At 45.8% G+C, this 19,758-nt stretch overlaps 1 protein-coding gene across 1 annotated transcript; it reads right to left on the bottom strand.

Moving 5' to 3' along the window:
• Positions 1-10,630: 10,630 nt before the first annotated feature.
• Positions 10,631-11,602, bottom strand: LOC144257958 (olfactory receptor 52P1-like). Its single transcript, XM_077806231.1, has one exon. It carries the CDS (start codon positions 11,600-11,602, stop codon positions 10,631-10,633), a length of 972 nt encoding a protein of 323 aa, XP_077662357.1.
• Between the last annotated feature and the right edge of the window lie 8,156 nt (positions 11,603-19,758).

Below are 19,758 nucleotides of genomic sequence, written 5' to 3'. Positions count from 1 at the left end.
ACCTAAGGTCTTATCACTCTATGACGAAGCACTGTTCTTTCGGTTGCTGAATTCCCTCTCTCTGATCATTCCCTGACCCCTTTCAGCGTCACCTGTCAGCCCAAAACCCCCCCACACCCTGTCTGTTGGCCTTTCCATGACTTCCAGACCACCAGAATATACTGCAGCTTTCTGACTCATGGTGGCTTTCCATTAGTCACTGTATGAATAGGGCCTGGATCAGTTTGGATGAATGGAAGCAATGTTTTATTATCATATGTGCAGCAATCTTGTGAATAAAATTTACCTGATTTTTCTACGTCTAATCCTTCAGGAGGCCTGGAGGGGAAACTAATACAGGAAAGCTTCTGCAGGAATTGAGGACATTCTACTAGAGCTTGTTGGTGAGAGCTATGAAACTTTGTGTTTTTGAGAACTGGACCACTGTGTTTAACTACAACGTCACCTTTGGGTCAAAAACTTACCACTTTTAACAGTTCATTTGGTTGTCGCTTTTCAGCTTGGACTTTCAAAACACACACTAACCGTTCCCGCCTTCTAAGGCATCAAAACTTGGTGTCAAAATTTCATGTTGGGGTTTGTCGTGAAACAGGGATGGCCACCAAACATCCTGGTGATTGAATCACTTGCAGTACTAAGTCCTTCTACTCTGCTCAGCCCTGCACAATGTTGATTGGCTGATCTCATTTTTGCCTTTGTTTTGTGGAGACACTGGAAAGTTGGAGCAGCAGTGGAGAGTTTTGCCAGTGGTTCATTGGCCTCATACTCAGGACAACCAAGTTGAGCAGTTTTGGACTGAGGTTCTCAAATACATAAATGCTGCTGAGGACAAAGTCTCTGGTGAACTTGGCTCATTTGCTCTGTTTTTGCTGTCACTACCTTCTAGCAATGCTGAAGTTGAAAGACTGCTATCTCAGCTGAACTTGATTGAAACAAAACTGCGCAAAAGGCTGGAAGAGGAACTTTCAGAAAACATGCTTTGAGTTAGGGCGTATATGCAACAACACAGAATTTGTTGAGAATAGTTTACGCCAATGAAAGAAATGATCGCACTGGTCATTGCTGACATATGACTAGCAGCAGAAGCATTCTCCTTCTGACGAACACAGCAAGGATGAAATATTGCCTTTTAGCAACTAACAGTAACAAACTAATTCAACTCAAAATATGGACATTGAGTACCATGATTCAATGCATTAGAAATAAATATATTTTTTTGTTTTTGCACTACATACATTTTGGGCTACTTTGGGGCTATTTTTAACATTTGCTATTTTTAGTTTGAAATATCTGCCAATTCTCAATCGGGATACAAGTACCAACATTGGGGTTTTGAATGTGATTTGATTTTCATCTCGCTTTGTTTTTAATGTGGATGAACTCCTGCTGGGACTTGTATTATTTGTTTTTTTAAATCCAGTTTGTACTTAGGTATCTAACAAAAACTTTCATCTGTTACTTGATGTAGAGACCAATGTGTTTAAAAAAAAAACAGCTTTGTCTCAATAGATAGGTTGGGCTACTTTGGGATTAGTTTTTAAGTGATTTGGGGCTATTAAGGCTGTACAAATCTGGAAGCTGCAGTATGGAGTGAAAGTTGGGCTGGAGGCAGAGCAGCACCACTGAGGCAGAGCTGTGGGGGGGCTGAGCAGACTGGAGCCAAACGTTGGAGCAGCGGAGGGGCAGGTGGTGACAGTGGGGATGGTTGCTGCTCCCCACTGCCAGTGGGAATGCCCAGAAACTCCCTCCTACTCTGGGAGAGGAGCGGTTAGAGAACACTTTGGAGGGAAGGGGCAGTTGTAGGGCAAGTCCAGGTGCAATGGGGCAAGCTAGCAGTGACTTTATGGGGGTCAGAGCTTAGGAGAAGCAGGGTGTGAAGGTTGGCTTTGTGTATGGGGCAGAGGGAGGGAGGGGAGAGTCTGGGTTGAAGGTGGGGTTGGCTCTGCATGGAGCAGGCAGTCGAAGGGAGGGAGGTGACGGCTCTGGGCTTGAAAGTGGGGGCTGGGCAATAGCAGGGTAATTGAGGAGGACCCCTGTGTGAAGGTGGGAGTTAACTGTGGGGCTGGGGGACAGAAGGAGGGGCAGGAGAGGGGAAGAACCCGGGGTGAAGGTCGGGGTAGGGGCTTGAGGCTGGATTGGGATGGAAAAGTGTGTGCGCGCGTGTGTCTTAGTGGCCCTTTCTCCCTGCAAAAAACAGTCAGCAGCAAATTCCTCCCCAAACCCCACCCCGGTAACTTTACTGGTTCACTTGAAGTTATGAGAGAGGTGACGCAAAGGGAGAAATAGGCTAAAGAAACTAATTTTTGGAAAAAAAAGTTTTTTAAACATTATTGTACCAAAGTAGAAAATTCAGCTTTCAAAAAACGAAACATAACTTTGGGTGGAAGGGGGGCGGGGGGAGATGCAGATGAAATTCCACTGAAGGCTACATTTGGGCCTAATATGGCTCATAAATGTGCCAATTAAGCACTTGTTTTCAGGGCCCCAAGCAGGTCATGAGCTTTTAAACAAAAAAGAAAAAACTAACAAACAACACCCACCCGCCCACACAAGTACACTAAATTCAAAAGTATTTTTGATATATTGATGCTAGCCCAGTTTGTTCTCTAGGGGCTGAGTGGAAGTCCCAATCAAATCAAATATGTTTGGCGCCAGGCCTACAAAAGGTTAATCCGGCCCTGATGGGGAACCAGGGCTGAGCTACAGCAGGGTGCAGCAAGGCCATAGCCAGGGGAGTGGATGCAGCCATGCCACAAGTAACATGGCAGCCAAGCATGATGAGTGGCTGTGGAGAGCAAGGTGGGGCCATGGGGAGAGGGGCCAGCACAGGGAGACACTGCGAGACAGGAGGACTTTGAAGGCTGGACTCAGAATGGGGGACATGAACCCGATGGGAAGGAAGATGCTGGGCAGAAGGGTCCTGCCACTTAGAGCCTGAGGGAGTGTGGCCACTGTCATAGCAGGTCTCTCACCCATGGTATCACCACACCACAGCCCAAGTCTGAGGGGAGGCCTGGGGTATGTGGGGAACAGACTGAACTTTTCTCACACCCCAGAGACAGCTGTTTGTGGTGGTTTACATGCCCATAGGGAAGGTTCCGTGTTTCCCATATTTCTTTCTGTTTGTTCCTTATTTTTCTTGCACTTGCCATTTAATCAATTGTAGGTGGTTTGACTGTAATCAATGATCAGTGGGTCAGGGAAGTGACTGGTGCGGAGAAAGTGCCGAGCACCATAGCCACTGTCCTGAGTAATCATGATGAGATTGGGGGTCAAACACAGGGCCGGCCTTTGACATGGGCACTTCAGCAATGGCCCAGGGCGACATACTGAAAGGGGTGCAGTTTGATACCTCCCATGTGACCTGACCTGCTGACCAAGAGCTAGGTTGCCCCGGAGGCAAAGGTGGCCCTATTGACTGTGCCCACTAACCCAATCTGCCCTGAGGGCAACAGCAGCTTATTGCCCCGGACCATTAGGGCACATCACCCAAAAGGCAAGCACAGCCACACTGACTTGGATCACTGGGCCCTATCGCTGTGAGGCAAAGGTTAGTCAGAAAGTCTTAGTCATGGGGCCATAACATTCTTGCCCTGCGCCAAAGGTGAATGGGCTGTACTTGCCCCACAACAGTGACAACTTTCTGAATCAGAAAGTTAAGAAAACATGTAGGGGGGTCATAGATTGTGGTTCTGGCTTTGACCAACATTATTTAGCTGCAAAGTGAAAGTGGTGGGGAACTTGGGGAAGTGAACATGAGCTGATAGAATTCAAGATTCTAAGGAAAGGAGGACATGCGAACAAAACACAGACACTGGACTTCAAAGAGGCAGATTTCAGCTAACTCAGAGAAATAGTAGGCAAGGTTCCACTGAAAGACAAATTAGAAAGAAAAGGAGTAGAAGGGGGCTGGCAGTTCCAAAAAAGATATAATTCTAAAGGCTCAAAATCAAGCTATTCAGATGCAGTGGAAAGATAAGAAGAGCCACTCAAATGTGTCCACACAAGGAACTTTCTAGCTAGTTAAAACCCAAAAGGAATACATACAGGAAATGAAAGGAGGGGCATGTCACAAAGGAAGTATATATGGCAATAGCACGTGTGTGTAGGTACAAAATCAGGAAAGCCAAAGCAAAGAATGAGTTATAGCTGGCAAGAAATGTTAGAGAGCACAAGAAGGGGTTCTACAAATATCAGACTATAAAGAAAAATCAGAGAGGATAAGGGTCTGCTACTCAGTGGAGAAAGTGAGCTTGTAACAGATGATAGGAAGCCAGAGCAAAAACAAATCATACCAAACCATACTGGTGGATGGGGGGAAAAGCAATGGACATAAAAGCCATGCTAAAGTCCAGGTATATTGACATATCCCCACGTGACATTCCGATAAGTAAGCTGGAGAAATGCAGGCTCAGTAGAACTACCATTAAGAAGATAGATGATTGGTTCAAACAATCACAAACAAAGAGTAACTATTAATGGAATGCTGTCAGATTGGAAGGAGGTCTCAAGTTGGGTTTCACAGGGATCTGTTCTGGGGCTGATGTTTTTTAATGAGCTGGATACAGGTGTGACGGGTTGGAACACAGAAAACCACTTGGGAACTGCCAACTGATCTGCTGAGACTACTTCTAACCCATTTTCCCTGCCAGCTTGGGATTCCAGAACCTTGCCAGTTTGACCAAGACATGTTAGCCTATTACAAACCCAGAACCAGGTCTAAACCACGTCCCGCAACAGCTGCAGCCTTAACTGAAAACAGCTTAAGAAGTGTTCCTGTCTCCAACACTTAGATGCCCAGCTCCCAACGTGGTCCAAACCCCAAATAAATCCATTTTACCCTGTATAAAGCTTATATAGGGTAAACTCATAAATTGTTTGCCCTCTATAACCCTGATAGAGAGATATACACAGCTGTTTGCCCCCCAGGTATTAATACATACTCTGGGTTAATTAATAAGTAAAAAGTGATTTTATTAACTACAAAAAGTAGGATTTAAGTGGTTCCAAGTAATAGCAGAGAGAACAAAGTAAATTACCAAGCAAAATAAAACATGAAAGTCTAAACCTAATACAGTAAGAAAGTGATTACAGAGGAAATCTCACCCTCAGTGATGTTCCAGTAGGCTTCTTTTACAGACTGGCCACCTCCTAGGCTGGATCCAGCAATCACTCACCCCATGGTTACTGTCCTTTGTTCCAGTTTCTTTAAGGTATCCTTTGGGGGTGGACAGGCTATCTCTTGAGCCAGCTGAAGACAAAATGGAGGGATCTTCCAGGGGCTTTAATAGATTCTCTTGTGGGTTGAGACCCCTCCTCTCTCCTATGCAAAATCCACCTTCAAGATGGGCAGTCATTGCCCACCTGCTATCTTGAATGTCTCCAGGAAGACTTCTTATGTGGATTGGAGTATTTGAAGATCCATTGGCAGTTAAGTGTTTCTTGATTGGGCACTTAATTTGCACATTCCTTTCTCAAGAAGCTGACCAAATGCTTTACTAAGGCTACTTAAACTCAACAAGTACACAGCCAATATTTGAAATATTTGTATTTCAAATACAAATATGACACATGCATACAAATTAGGATGAATATATTCAGTAGATCATAACCTTTGCAGAGATATGTTACATGGCATATGTAACATAAAACATATTCCAGTTTTGTCATATATAAATACATAAGCATATTTCCATAAAGAATTATGGGGTGGAATGTCACAATAGGAACAGAGACAATATTGATAACACTTGCAGATGACCTCTCAAGGTCCCTTCCAGTCCTACACTTCTATCAATCTATGATACAAGGCTGGACTCTGTCTTAAAGAGTTACCACACAAATCCAAAGAGTCTGAGGGTGAGAGTTTGCTTGCTCTTCCCTGCATCCTTAAGCAGTCAGCCATAAAATAGTTCCGCTCTGAAACACCAGAAACCAAATCTGTCCTCAGACCCTGAAGTGCAGTGTGCTCACTTACAGAATGAGCATGGAGACATTCCTGTTCCAACACCATTGTCTTCCCAACAAGCTGGCCAAACACAACCATTTGGTCATAGGGCTAAACAAATTTCCTAACAGCTTTTACTCCATCTGAGACCCTCTCAAAGCTATCCACACTGGATCTTTCAAAAGGAAAGTCAGTGGATCCATTCACAACAGAAAATTTCTGGCTGTTAGGAACTAAAACTTTCTTGATTAAATCACTTTCATGCCCTTCAGTTGCAGCAAACTGCTTGAACAGATTACCAAGAGGATTCCTTTCCCTAGGAGCTTCTCTAAGCCACAATTCATCCCTCACAGAAATTATGCCCTTACCCTCTTCACCTGGAGCTTCCTCTGAAGGAAAACTTTCCTGAGCAGCAATATACTCTTTCTGGGTCTCACTGACATCGAGGATCACCTTGGACTTATCAGGTGGATCCCGACACAATCTCCTTTCAGGCAAACTGCTAGATTTCATAGTCAAAAGGTCAGAAACATTCTCCATGCCTTTGCCACCTACAAGCTTTTCCTTCTTGCTACAAATTTTCAAACTGTCAGTAGGTAACACAATCAAATTACCTTTATGCTCTTTTTGTGCCCTGTTTAGGATATCACCCTGATCAATCAGAGCTGATACACCCTTTTCCAGCCACACATTAGCAAAAGGCAAAATACAAGCACCAGAATTGTCTGGTTTCTGGGATTTTGGTAGCACACTAATTGGATGCAACCTAGTTACAATGCCACTCTCCCTAGGAGACACAAACTTAGGACCATTTCCTTCCTGGGCTTCAGTTGAATTCAGAACCAACTCTGAAACAACTGCACTATTCTCAACCATCCCAGATTGAAAGGCATCTTCCGTCTGCTTCACAGACAAAGAAGAGCTGGAGACACATTCTCCTTTACCAGACACACAGCTCGGGATCTCATTCCCCTTGTCTCAGACAACTGCTTGGAGACCGGGGTAGCTCCCTCCATAGGCAAGTCAATACCCCTGACAGACACAGGCACATTTCCTTCACTGTCACAATTCTCCACACAGGTAACAGGTAAGGTCCAGGGACACTCATCTTCCACTCTCCTCGCCTTCCCAAACTGCTGATTAGACAAAGCATCAGCTCACAAGGCTGCTTGGCTCATCCAAACTTTTCTTACCAGGCACATGGCCACTCCTAACAGATAAACTGCTGCTCTCCTCACTACACTGAGCTACTTCCAGCAAATCACAGTTACCCTTTTTAGGTTCACTGTTATAATCTGTACTAGCCAAAAATCCATTACCCAACAAAAATCTACCCTTTTCTTCCTCAGCTAGGAAGGCTTTAGCCTGACCATCCACTTTAATCTGCTCCTGAGAAACATGTTCCTGACCAACGAGTTCTTTCTGTGCTTGATCTACTTCCAGGTTTACTTCCGAGACATTAGACAGACATTTAGAAATTTCATTCTCAGACAAACTGTTCTTTTCCTCACACAAACATTTGGAGAAACCCTCCCCAGGCAAATCAATGTCCATAATAGACACAGGTTCAAGATAATTCCTTTCCTGTGACTGGCTACCTGGACTGAACAAAGCTTTAATATTTTCCCCAATCAAAAGATCCTTAGGAAGAAAGGTCCTTACACCAGTTATAACTTCATGCTTAGTACCATTCCATTCAAGGTGGATTCTGGCTAAAGACATGCTTACAGTAAGCTCATAGAGGACTACAACATTCACACTCTTATTTGGGAAGTAATCTTGCTCTTTACAAGATCTGCTTTAACAAGAGTGACGTTAGAAGCTATAATTTGCCCTAAACAGCTTTTACCATTGACTTTTACACACTCTATGAATTTGCCCTTACCACTCCCATGCAGAGCATTGGCACAATTTATGGGGTCACCTTGTATTGAACTCACAGGCACAGGCACTTAACATTGTCAGATCTCTCCGTTCTTGGTTTGTAGCTTTCTTTTTACAGCTTATCCCATTTTCTGAGCACAAATCTTCCAGGGTTTTTTTGTCAAGGAACTTATATGCTTTTTGCTAAGCCATTGCAACTGCTCTTTAACCAACCAAACTCTCACGACCAAAATTCAAATTTGGATAGCGTGCAGTTCTGACCCAAAGCTTAATTGACCTGGCTTAATAGACGTGGATCCTAGCACAACTACACCACTGTAATGGTGCTGGCTTTGTGGGACCCAGCTGAGAGTGTTAATCCTGGACAAATTGCTTAAAGCAGGGCAGTTACAGCCCAGGCCTGGGGTTCCTTTGCACACCAAGGCAAACCAAACCAGCCAAACAGAGAAGAATTTGGTTTTACCCCACTGGCTAACCATAAGTCATACAAGCAATTCCCTTGGACAATCAAGTTTCCCAGTATCACCACCAGGGCCACTCGTTATTTGGACGAACGGTTATGAAAACCAACACCCCAGCAAAGGAAAAAAGGGTTCTCCTGATCCCAAGGGACCAAGCCCCAGACCCAGGTCAATACACAAATCAGATCTTACCCACCAATCACGCTCTTGCCAATCCTTTAGCATCTAAAATCTAAAGGTTTATTCATAAAATGAAAAAGATATAGATGAGAGCCAGAATTGGTTCAATGGAATCAATTACATACAGCGATGGCAAGGTTCTTGGTTCAGGCTCGTAGCAGAGATGGAATAAACTGCAGGTTTTAATAAAGTCTCTAGAGAACATCAACAGCCAGGACGGGTCATTCAGTCCTTTGCTCAGAGTGCCAGTTTTAGGCAACAAGCAGGACTGAAGACAAGATGGAGATGAGGCAGCTGCATTTTCTAGTCTTTTCCGGGTTTAAGGACACCTCTTTCTTCTTACTGTGGAAAATTACAGCAAAATGGAGTTTGGAGTCACATGGGCAAGCCACATGCCCATGCACAATTCAGTTCTTTACAGGAGGCAGCCAATGCTCACATGCCATTTTCAGCGTTCTCAGGAAGACTTCTTATGTGGACTGGAGTCTTCCAAGGTCCATTGTCAGTGAAGTGTTTCTTGGCTGGGCACTGAATGTGCACATTGCTTTCTCAAGAAGTTGACCAAATGCTTTACTGAGGCTACTTCAGAATCAGAACACATTGATATGCAAGTACATAGCCAATATTCATAACTTCAACTAAAAAAACCGATTCACCTATATAGATAGTATAATCATAATAAGCAAATCAGAACCTTTCCATAGACAACATTTGTACAGTATTTCTTCTAATAAATATCAGTGGTTGCACCAACGATCTATACGGTCACAGATTAAATTAATAAGGTCACAGGGGTTCGTTCTGCTTTGAGCATGGGTTGGACTAGGTGACCTCCTGAGGTCTCTTTCAACCCTAAGTTCTACGATTCAATGAACAAAAGCCCAAAGATCACTTACTGAGGGTGGGAATGGCCTGTAGAAGGGACAGCCTGAGAAGGAAGCTTTCTTCTCTCATAGGAATACTAGGCTTCACTGATCCCTCTCATTTGCTATTTGGACTACCCCAGCAGGGCAGAGCCTTAGGACTGAGCTGGCCCTAGGAGGCTGGGCCACACCATAGGAAGAGGCAGTTGTCGCTCAAAAAAAAAAAAGAAGAGAGAAACACCTTGCTGCTGTATGGGCCACCACAAGGTGTCTCTTAGGGTGAGCAGGCACCCTTCACGGTACCTTACCACAGACGGAGACCTTGGGACTTTCGCAGGGAGGTGGTAGGAAGTGGCCAAGAATGGCCACCTTACATAGGCAGCGGGTATAATACGCCAAGGGAGGCTAAATCTCCACTGTGCTGCTGACCCACTTGCCACATTTGAAAGTGTGGACACCTGGGCTGTGGTGGCTCATGCCCCACCTTGTCTCTGCCCCTCATGCCCCTCCCCTCTTTTCTTCCATGACTTCACCTATGCTCCATTCTTCCTGTCCTTGCAACACCTGGTTACCATGGCCTTTGCTGAGTCCTGACTTCCTCCTCTCCCCCATCCCCTCCTCCTCTGAACCCCCTGTCTGCCACACAGTGAGTCCCTCTTCTCATCCACTCACCTTCCCTGTGGCCCCCCACCTCCCACATGCTGAGTCCCTCCTCTGCTCCACCCCCCACCCACTGCTCTCTGAGTCCCTCCCCATAATCCCTCATCCCCCAAAGCTTCTATTCCCTGTGGCATCTCTGTGTAATAGAGAACCACATTTCAAAGTGGTCCCTGGCCTCCTGGCCTCCTGTGTTCAAGCTCCCTTTGCTAAGTTGTTCCAGTATCAGCAGGCACAGTGGCAGGAGGAGTCCCACAGCTGGACCAAGTGTAGGATCCAGATCTCAACCAAAAAGCAGAGGCATGCAAATGCCATAAGTGATTAAGGGTATGTCTGCACTACAGGATTAGGCCAATGTTATTTAAGTCGATCCTCAGCCTCCGATTTATCTTCTCTCTTTCTCATGTATTTACTTGTCTGTCCACCCTCCCATTGCAATTAGCAGAAACTGCCTGCCAGATTATGACCTTTCATCTAAAAACCTGTTTTCTAATTAACCCTTAACTATGTGGTGTTCTATATTGTTAATTCATTGTGGCCAGTGCACATCACATGGCTGCGATTAGCTTGAGAACATTCTTAGGTAAACATCCCTCAAAATCCAGGGTAACATAGGGCAGTTCCAAAACCCTCTCTTGTTATGCGGGTTTAAAGTAAGTACCGTGAGGTGAGTACATTCTGCAGATGTATTTGACCACTTTGTCACGAAGATCCTTGGTGTTGATCCCATAAATGATAGGGTTGAGCATGGGGGGAATGAGGTAATGGAGGTTGGACAAGAGGATGTGAACGTGCGGAGTGATGCCCTGACCAAACCTGTGTGACAGACTGGAGAAGAGTCCAAGAGGATAAGACATCAGTAGCGCACAGATATGGGCTGTGCAGGTCTTGAGGGCTTTCTGGTTGGCTTCCTTGGAAGAGATTCTGAGGAGCGTCCTGATGATCAGACCGTAGGACAGGCCAATTAGCGTCAGGTCGAACCCAACGATTACAAACGCCATCAGCAAGCCGTACACTCTGCTGGCTGTGTTGTCCCCACATGACACCTTTGCCACAGCTATGTGGTCACAGTACGTATGGGGGATAATGCGGTTGGCACAGAATGGCTGCCTGCTCAGGAGCAGGGGCATAGGCAGAATGAAGAGAACAGCTCTTGTGAAACACACTAGCCCTAGCTTAGCTATTCGTGCGTTGGTGAGGATGGTGGCGTATCTCAGAGGGTTACATATGGCAACATAGCGATCAAAGGCCATTGTCACTAGGACAGCTGAGTGCATAGTAGAAAATGCGTAAAAGAAGAACATCTGGGTGAGGCAGCTCTTCACAGTAATGCTTTTCAAATTGAACCAAAAAATACACAGTGCCTTTGGCACAAAGGAGGTAGATGTGGTGATGTCTGAGAGCGCCAGCATACAGAGCAGCAGGTACATCGGCTTGTGCAGGGTCTGCTCTTTGCCTACCACAAACAGAACTGTGAAATTTCCCAACAGGCCCATAATGTAGAACGCAGAGAAAGGGATGAAAATCCAGATGTGGTCAGCTTCCAGGCCAGGGACGCCGGTTAGGATGAATATTGAAGAGTCAGAGGGGGAGAAGCTGAAATTTGCCATGAGGTGGCCGGTGCATCGATCAGGCTCAGAAATGCTCCATGTGCCTGTGAAGGGAGAGAAGCACAGCGAGGGGGATTACACAGTTTATAACAAATAGTATGGTAATTATTTTATATTTTTATTTTAGGCACATTGTATAGTTTTACAATTCTTGGTATTAGCAACACATTACTTCCAAAAATCACCACTGGTAATAACAACAAATCCATTGCAAGTGTCCATCTACAATCATTTTTGTCATGCCACACCTTTGGCCCAATACTATTGGGATTTTGGGGTTTTAGGGTTAACCTGTGTCCTCTCTTTCCAAAATTAAGTTCTCTCTTTCCTCCTTGTCCTGAAGGATTAAATCCTGATTTCTCTTGCTTAACAGAATCCACTGACTGATTGGGTGTGCCCTCTGTGCTAACAGCTATTAGCCAGTCTTTCTTCTTCCTGTCAGCCAGGTAATTTGCATCCAGCCACACACAGAAGCCCCTTTACCAGTGTTCAGATCCTTAACTCTTACCAATTCCAAGGCTGGACTCTGTCTTAAAGAGATACCATCCATTTTCCTAACATATTAGATACAAGATTCTGTTGTTCTTCCATTACCAACCTCTGTTTCCACATGGAAACAGATGTTAAATTCACTGAGAGACTACAAGTTATAGGCAAAATGTCTAGAGGTGAGAGTGTACCTGCCATCCCTGGCCTGCATTCTTGAGAGATTAACTACACAGCTCTTCTGCTCTGCAGACTTAGCTACCCAGTCTTCCCTCTCAACCTGAGACACAGACTGTTCAGAGTGATCACTTTAGATAAAAGAAAAGGAGGACTTGTGGCACCTTAGAGACTAACCAATTTATTTGAGCTTAAGCTTTCGTGAGCTACAGCTCACTTCATCGGATGCATACTGTGGAAAGTGTAGAAGATCTTTTTATACACACAAAGCATGACAAAAAACCTCCTCCCACCCCACTCTCCTGCTGGTAATAGCTTATCTAAAGTGATCACTCTCCTTACAATGTGTATGATAATAAAGATGGGCCATTTGCAGCACAAATCCAGGATTTAACAAGAACGTTGGGGAGGTGTGGGGGTAGGAAAAAACAAGGGGAAATAGGTTACCTTTCATAATGACTTAGCCACTCCCAGTCTCTATTCAAGCCTAAGTTAATTGTATCCAATTTGCAAATGAATTCCAATTCAGCAGTCTCTCGCTGGAGTCTGGAGTTTTTCTGTTGTAATATCGCAACTTTCCTGTCTGTAATCGCGTGACCAGAGAGATTGAAGTGTTCTCTGACTGGTTTATGAATGTTATAAATCCTGACATCTGATTTGTGTCCATTTATTCTTTTACATAGAGACTGTCCAGTTTGGCCAATGTACATGGCAGAGGGGCATTGCTGGCACATGATGGGAGAGAGGCCAGTCCTTGCCTACATACAGCCCCCCAACCTGAAGCAAATATTCACCAGCAACCACATACCACACAACAGAACCCCTAACCCAGGAACCTATCCTTGCAACAAAGCCCGTTGCCAACTGTGCCCATATATCTATTCAGGGGACACCATCACAGGGCCTAATCACATCAGCCACACTATCAGAGGCTCGTTCACCTGCACATACACCAATGTGATATATGCCATCATGTGCCAGCAATTCCCTAACAATTTTCTTTTTATCTGAAGCCTTTTCATATAACTATCCATACTGGATCTTTTCAAAGGAAAGTTAATGAATTGATTCTTAGCAGAACATTTCTGGCTATCAGGAACTGAAACTTCCTTGATTAAATCACTTCCACACCCTTCAGCTACAGCAAACTGCTTGCACAGATTACCTTTACCTTTTCCTAGGAGCTTCTCTAAGCAACAATTCACCCCTCACAGAAATTCTGCCCACACCCTCTTCACCTAGGGCTTGCTTTAAAGGACCATGTTCCTCAGCAACAACAGACTTTCTGGCCCATCGGGGCAATTTTTACACAGTCTCCTTTCAGGCAAGCTCATAGCCTCACTAGATGAAATGTTAGAGGTACTTTCTTTCCCACTGCAACTTTCCTGACCGTCACCAGCAACATGCAAGTTATCAGGCTCAATAGGCTTAGGAATCATTTCCTCCTGGTTACAAGTTTCCACATTGTCAATGGGCAACATAGTCAAATCATCTTCATGCTCTCTTTGTGCCCTAGCTGATCAATCTGATCACACAGACCTGGTATACGCTTTCCCAGCAACACCCCAGCAACAGGCAAAATAAAAGCACCAGAATTGTTTGGTCTCTGGGATTTTGTCATGACACTAACTGGATGCAACCCAGTCACAGTGTCATTCTTCCCAGAAGACCCAAATTAGGACCATTCCCTTAATGGGCTTTAGTTGTATCCAGAACCAACTCTGAGACACGTGCATTACCCGCAACCGTCACAGGCTGTACTGGTGTCTGCCTTGGCATTTGCCCCTTGTGTGTGATATATCTCACTGGCGAGACACATTCACTGATTACCCCTCAGCCAAGGGAGCGGGTGTGACAGGAGGCACCTCACCCCCTGCAGAGGAAGAGCTGTGGAGAGCGTGGGGTGGCTCTGAGATGGTCAGATCTAGGGATTATTGGGGAGCATGGAGCAGATACTAGCGACCAGTGTGCTGTTGGAATCGGGGCAGCCTGGGATGGGGAAGGAGAGTATGGAGAGGGGGGCACAGAGAATAATGGGAGATTGAAAAAGGTGAGGAGCAAACTGACGTGTTTGTCCCAGGTGGCACCTGGAGCTGGGGTTCCACCGAGTCCTCTGACTCCTCAGCCTGAGCTTCCTCTCTCAATGGGCTGTTGTGACCCGCTAAAGACCCGCTCCCAGTGTTGCCTCCACCAGCGTTCCCACAGGCAGGGACACACCTGGCTGCAGGTACAGGCAGGCTCTGACCAGCCTCTGCGTGAGCCAACGATAGAGAGATTACAGCCAAAATAACCCCCAGCTCCCTAGCCCATGACCCCAGAGCTGCACCGGACTGAACTGGTCCAAACTCCAACCAGTATGAATTTCTTTCCTGGTTTCCCCTCCCTCAATGTGGGGACACAGTGCACGCTTTTGGCAACCAAGCTGATATTCCCCCGCACCTCACACACTTCACTTAACGGCATCCTGGGTTTCGATTAAAACATCAAACAAGTTTATGAATTACACCTTGGGTTTCTCAGGTTTCCATACACAGGTTACAAATCCCTTTGGCCGGGGTCCAGCACTTCCCTCAGTCAGGCTTATTTCCTCACATCTTTCCCGTCCTCTTGAGTGGAGAGGCCCTTCCCAACCAGCTACCGAGATTGAAGGCATCTTGCCTCGTGGGCATTACTGATGTGTAACTACAATTGAAAAACAGGTCATAGAATACCAGGGTCGAAAGGGACCTCAGGAGGTCATCTAGTCCGACCACCTGCTCAAAGCTGGACCAATACCCAATTTTTGCCCCAGATCTCAAGTTGCAGTGGGGGAGGTTTAGATTGGATATTAGGAAAAACTTTTTCACTAAGAGGGTGGTGAAACACTGGAATGCGTTACCTAGGGAGGTGGTAGAATCTCCTTCCTTAGAGGTTTTTAAGGTCAGGCTTGACAAAGCCCTGGCTGGGATGATTTAACTGGGAATTGGTCCTGCTTCGAGCAGGGGGTTGGACTAGATGACCTTCAGGGGTCCCTTCCAAACCTGATATTCTATGATTCTATGATCCCTAAATGGCCCCTTGAAGGACTGAACTCATAACCCTGGGTTTAGCAGGCCAATGCTCAAACCACTGAGCTATTCCTCCCTCCTACATATTAATACATAGTCAATATGCATGACTTCAGGTACACAAATGATACATGCATACAAACAGGATAATCATATTCAGAACATCATAACTTTTCCAATGACATCTTACATAACACATCTGACATGAAATGTATCAGAAATATGCTATAATCATATCATAATAATATCACAATGAGAAATAGGGGTGCAGTGTCACACAAAGGTTAATTGTTCTTTCTACGGGTGAAATGCCTGAAGTTACACAACAACAACAACGATTGGAAATAAAACTGAGTAAATGTTGTGACACCCAGGTTGCAGTTCAGTGGCTGCCAGGGCAAGGAGACCCATAGACCAGCACAAATGCACCCAGGGGCAGGAAAGTTCCCAGCGCTGACCTTAGACCAACAATTACAAAGAAAATTTTAATTTCTACAGCACTGCCCACCTGGCAGGAATATACCGCTCCCTGTCCCCAACACACTCAGCTCCACTTGTCTGTCCCTGTGTACCCGCTGCCTGTCCCCACAACCCTCAGTGCTTCCCTATTCTCTGTGTACACACCCTGCTTGCCTGCTCTACCCTCAGCACTGCCCACTTGCCCATTTACAACCCGCTTCCTTCCTCCATAACTCTGAGTGCTGGCTACTCGTCCATGTAGGTCTCCAACCCCGCACAACTTCCAGCCCTGGCACACAGTGCTGCCCCTCACCCAAAACCAAAAACAGGAGCAAGACCCCACAGAGGCAGCTCACAGAAATATCTCCTCAGACGAGGTTAAAGTTAGTGTCTGCCTGCATGGGGAAAAGGGGGAGATCAGCCTAAACTGCCTTTCTGGGGTGAAGGGAACCCCAGCAGCAGCTCAGCCTGTGCATGAAAGGAGAGAGGGACAAATCCAGTGGGAGGGAGAGCGGACGTGGAGATTAAAAATAACCAGGCTCAGTAACTCTTCCTCAGAATGACTGTCAAATTTTCTTCCCCATTCTGAACTCTAGGGTAGAGATGTGGGGACCTGCATGAAAGACCCCCTAAGCTTATTCTTACCAGCTTAGGTTAAATCTTCCCCAAGGTACAAACTTTTACCTTTTGTCCTTGGACCTTATGCTGCCACCACCAAGTGTTTTAAACAAAGAACAGGGAAAGAGCCCACTTGGAAACATCTTCCCCCCAAAATATCCCCCCAAACTCTACATCCCCTTTCCTGGGGAAGGCTTGATAAAAATCCTCACCACTTTGTATAGGTGAACACAGATCCAAACCCTTGGATCTTAAGAACAATGAAAAAGCAATCAGGTTCTTAAGAAAAGAATTTTAATTAAAGAAAAGTAAAAGAATCACCTCTGTAAAATCAGGATGGTAAATACTTTACAGGGTAATCAGATTCAAAACATAGAGAATCCCTCTAGGCAAAACCTTAAGTTACAAAAAGACATAAAAACAGGAATATACATTCCATTCAGCACAACTTACCACCCATTTAATCAACACAGAAATCTAACGCATATCTAACTAAATTACATACTAAGTTCTAAGATTCCCTTCCTTTTCTGTTCCCGGCAAAAGCATCTCTCTCTCTCTCTCTCTCTCTCTCTCTCTCTCTCTCACACACACACACACACACACACACCCCCTTTGTTTCCTCCCCTCCAGATTTGAAAGTATCTTGTTTCCTCATTGGTCATTTTGGGTCAGGTGCCAGCGAGGTTCCTTAGCTTCTTAACCCTTTACAGGTGAAAGGATTTTGCCTCTGGCCAGGAGGGATTTTATAGCACTGTATACAGAAAGGTGGTTACCCTTCCCTTTATATTTATGACAATGACATAAAGCTTTAACATATTGCAGCCCCTTAGAAAACCAGACACCCCTTCCTGTGGCTGCTTTTCCATCTTGGCAATTGCTGATGTTACCACAAGGCTGTAGTGGGGCTGCTCATGGGGAAGGGGCGGTTGAGATGGGGGATGGTGTCAGATACAAGCTGGCACAATGTGGTTTACATTATGTTGCAGTCTGAGACCCCCACCGATCCTAGGAGAACTTGTGATGCTTCTTTGCTCTGTGCATTAAGCATGATGTTCATTCCCAGTCTGGATACTGCACATCCCCACTCCTCTCCACACACTGTGCATTCCTGGACCACCCCAGGGTTAGATTTCTCACACCACCTGGTGAATTCCTGCCCAGATGGTCCCTGACTTGAACCTGGAACTTTTCCTGAGCCCTTAACAATAACTTTAATTCAGAAACAAGCAACTTACCAAAATCCTGTTCAACAGGGGTTGCTAATGAATGTACAAATCTCACATGCCTGACACTCAACGTGCCAATCAGCGACCTTTATGATTGAACTGAACAGTCCCTGCAGACTCTCTGGCTGGCCAGGACTCCCGGACAATTCCCTAGGCTCTGTGAGCAATGGAAAGAGCAGAAAATAGACCCTGGAGAACTTCAGCTTGAGAGCCTCCCCCGGGAGTGGAGAATAATTGGCCGATAATCAGGGCTCAGATCGTTAAGGGATCCTGAGTGTAATGTACTGCCAACTGCACTGTGGGTGGCAATGCTGCCAGAAGATACGGGACCAAGACCTATTTTTAATAAATTGTATCAGCGTACACGCTGCATACCGCCCGTTCAATTGTAATGCCCCATCCATTAGTCTCTGAAAAATCAATGCCACTCCATGTAGGCCAAACGACGTGATCCTGAATTGACGAGAGCCAAAGGAGGTGAAAAGCTTTCTTCTCCCAGGATTCTGCCATCAAAGGCATTTGCCCGTATCCCTTTGTGAGGTCTAAAGTGGATATATATTTGGCAGCTGAAACTCTTCTAAGTGTTCATCTATTCTGTGCATCAGAAATTGATGCAGAAATGGGTTGCTCACTATGCGGCACACGGGGGGTGAGTAGACGAGCCGGAGGAGGGGGGGGATGATGAGCCAAGCACGCGGGCAGTAAGTTCTTCCTGTCTTCCACCCCTTCCTCCATGGCCCTCCTCTCTGCCACTCTCTGAGTCCCTCCTCTCCTACACCCTCATCCCCCAAGGCTGCTACCATATGCGACTCACCAGCAAAAAACAGAGCATATTTTTGAAAGTGGACCCTGAGCTCCTGGCCCCCTGTGTTCCAGCCCCCTTGGCAGAGCTAGTCCAGCATCACCAGGTACAGCAGCAGGAGGAGTCCGACAACGGGGCCAGGTATAGGAGCCAAACATCAACCAAAGAGCAGAGACGTGCAAATGCCGTAGGCGATGAAGGGTGTGTCTACATTACAAATGTAAGCCAATTTTATTTAAATTAGCATAGAGCCTCTGATTTAATAAGTCAATTTTCCATGTCCCCACTATGCGCATTGTGCAGGCTGAGTGCATCTTCACTGCCAGGGCTTGCATCGATGCACGGAGCGCTGCACTGTGGAGAAATATCCCACCGTGCATGGAGCCAAGAGGAATTTTGGGTTGGGCTTGCAATGCCTCATGTGACCAGAACATTTGCGCTAGTGGTTATAGAAACATGGCATTAGCCTCCCACAATGCACTTATCTCCCTCCCTCCCTGAAATCAATAACAAACAAACCAAGGCTTTTTCACGCCTTTTTTCCAAAGCCTGGCTTACCTGCACAGATGCCACAGCACAGCAAGCATGGACCTCGCTCAGCTGTACACTGTTGTTGTGGGCATTACAAATCCCTGGCACCTTATCCTGCAGTATTTTCTCAGCCGAAGCAGGTTCCTCCAGGTGCAACAATAGGATCCAATGCAAGCAGCCCTGGTGGAAGCCATAGGTGGAGCATTTTGCAGATGCTGGTGACAATCGTGTGTCACCTTGACATGGTGGAAGTTGCCGATACACGCATTTTAGAAAAGCAGGATGTGCCCTCAGGAATGTGTCTAACAGGGTCTCAAGGCTGTAAACTCTGGAAAAACCCACACCGGGCTAATCAATAATCAGAAGGAAGCCTCTTGCTTGAGCATTGGAACTGCTTGCTTAACAAGTTTTCCTTAAGGGACATGTCATTCTGTTACTAATATATAAATAAGGTGGAAAAGTTTGAGGACTCTTTGGGATAGGACTCTCCCTCTGGATGCATCTTGTGCTCCCCACTGGTAGAAGGGCTGCTGCTGTGACACTCGAGAGCCACACTCAGCTTTGGTCATTATCAAGGGTTGGGGGTGTTTTACGACCCTGTTGCAGACGTGTGTCAGTGCTTGAGACTAAGTAAAATGTATCTTTAAGTGAAAGTGCTCTTGTGTCATCCTGTTTGTGCCGGCCACCTATCAGTTGGACGGCTGTGTCTCCTCTGGTTTATTTCCTGACACCACCTCACATAGAGTAGAAGTTACCAAGAGCTCTGGGTTGAAAGAAGCCTGAGTAACAGGGGGACAAAGACAGCTT

Source organism: Eretmochelys imbricata, chromosome 1, assembly GCF_965152235.1.
Source record: "Eretmochelys imbricata isolate rEreImb1 chromosome 1, rEreImb1.hap1, whole genome shotgun sequence".
NCBI classification, from domain to species: domain Eukaryota; kingdom Metazoa; phylum Chordata; order Testudines; family Cheloniidae; genus Eretmochelys; species Eretmochelys imbricata.
Note: the sequence above shows the minus strand (reverse complement) of the source record. Positions and strands in the feature narration are given on the sequence as shown.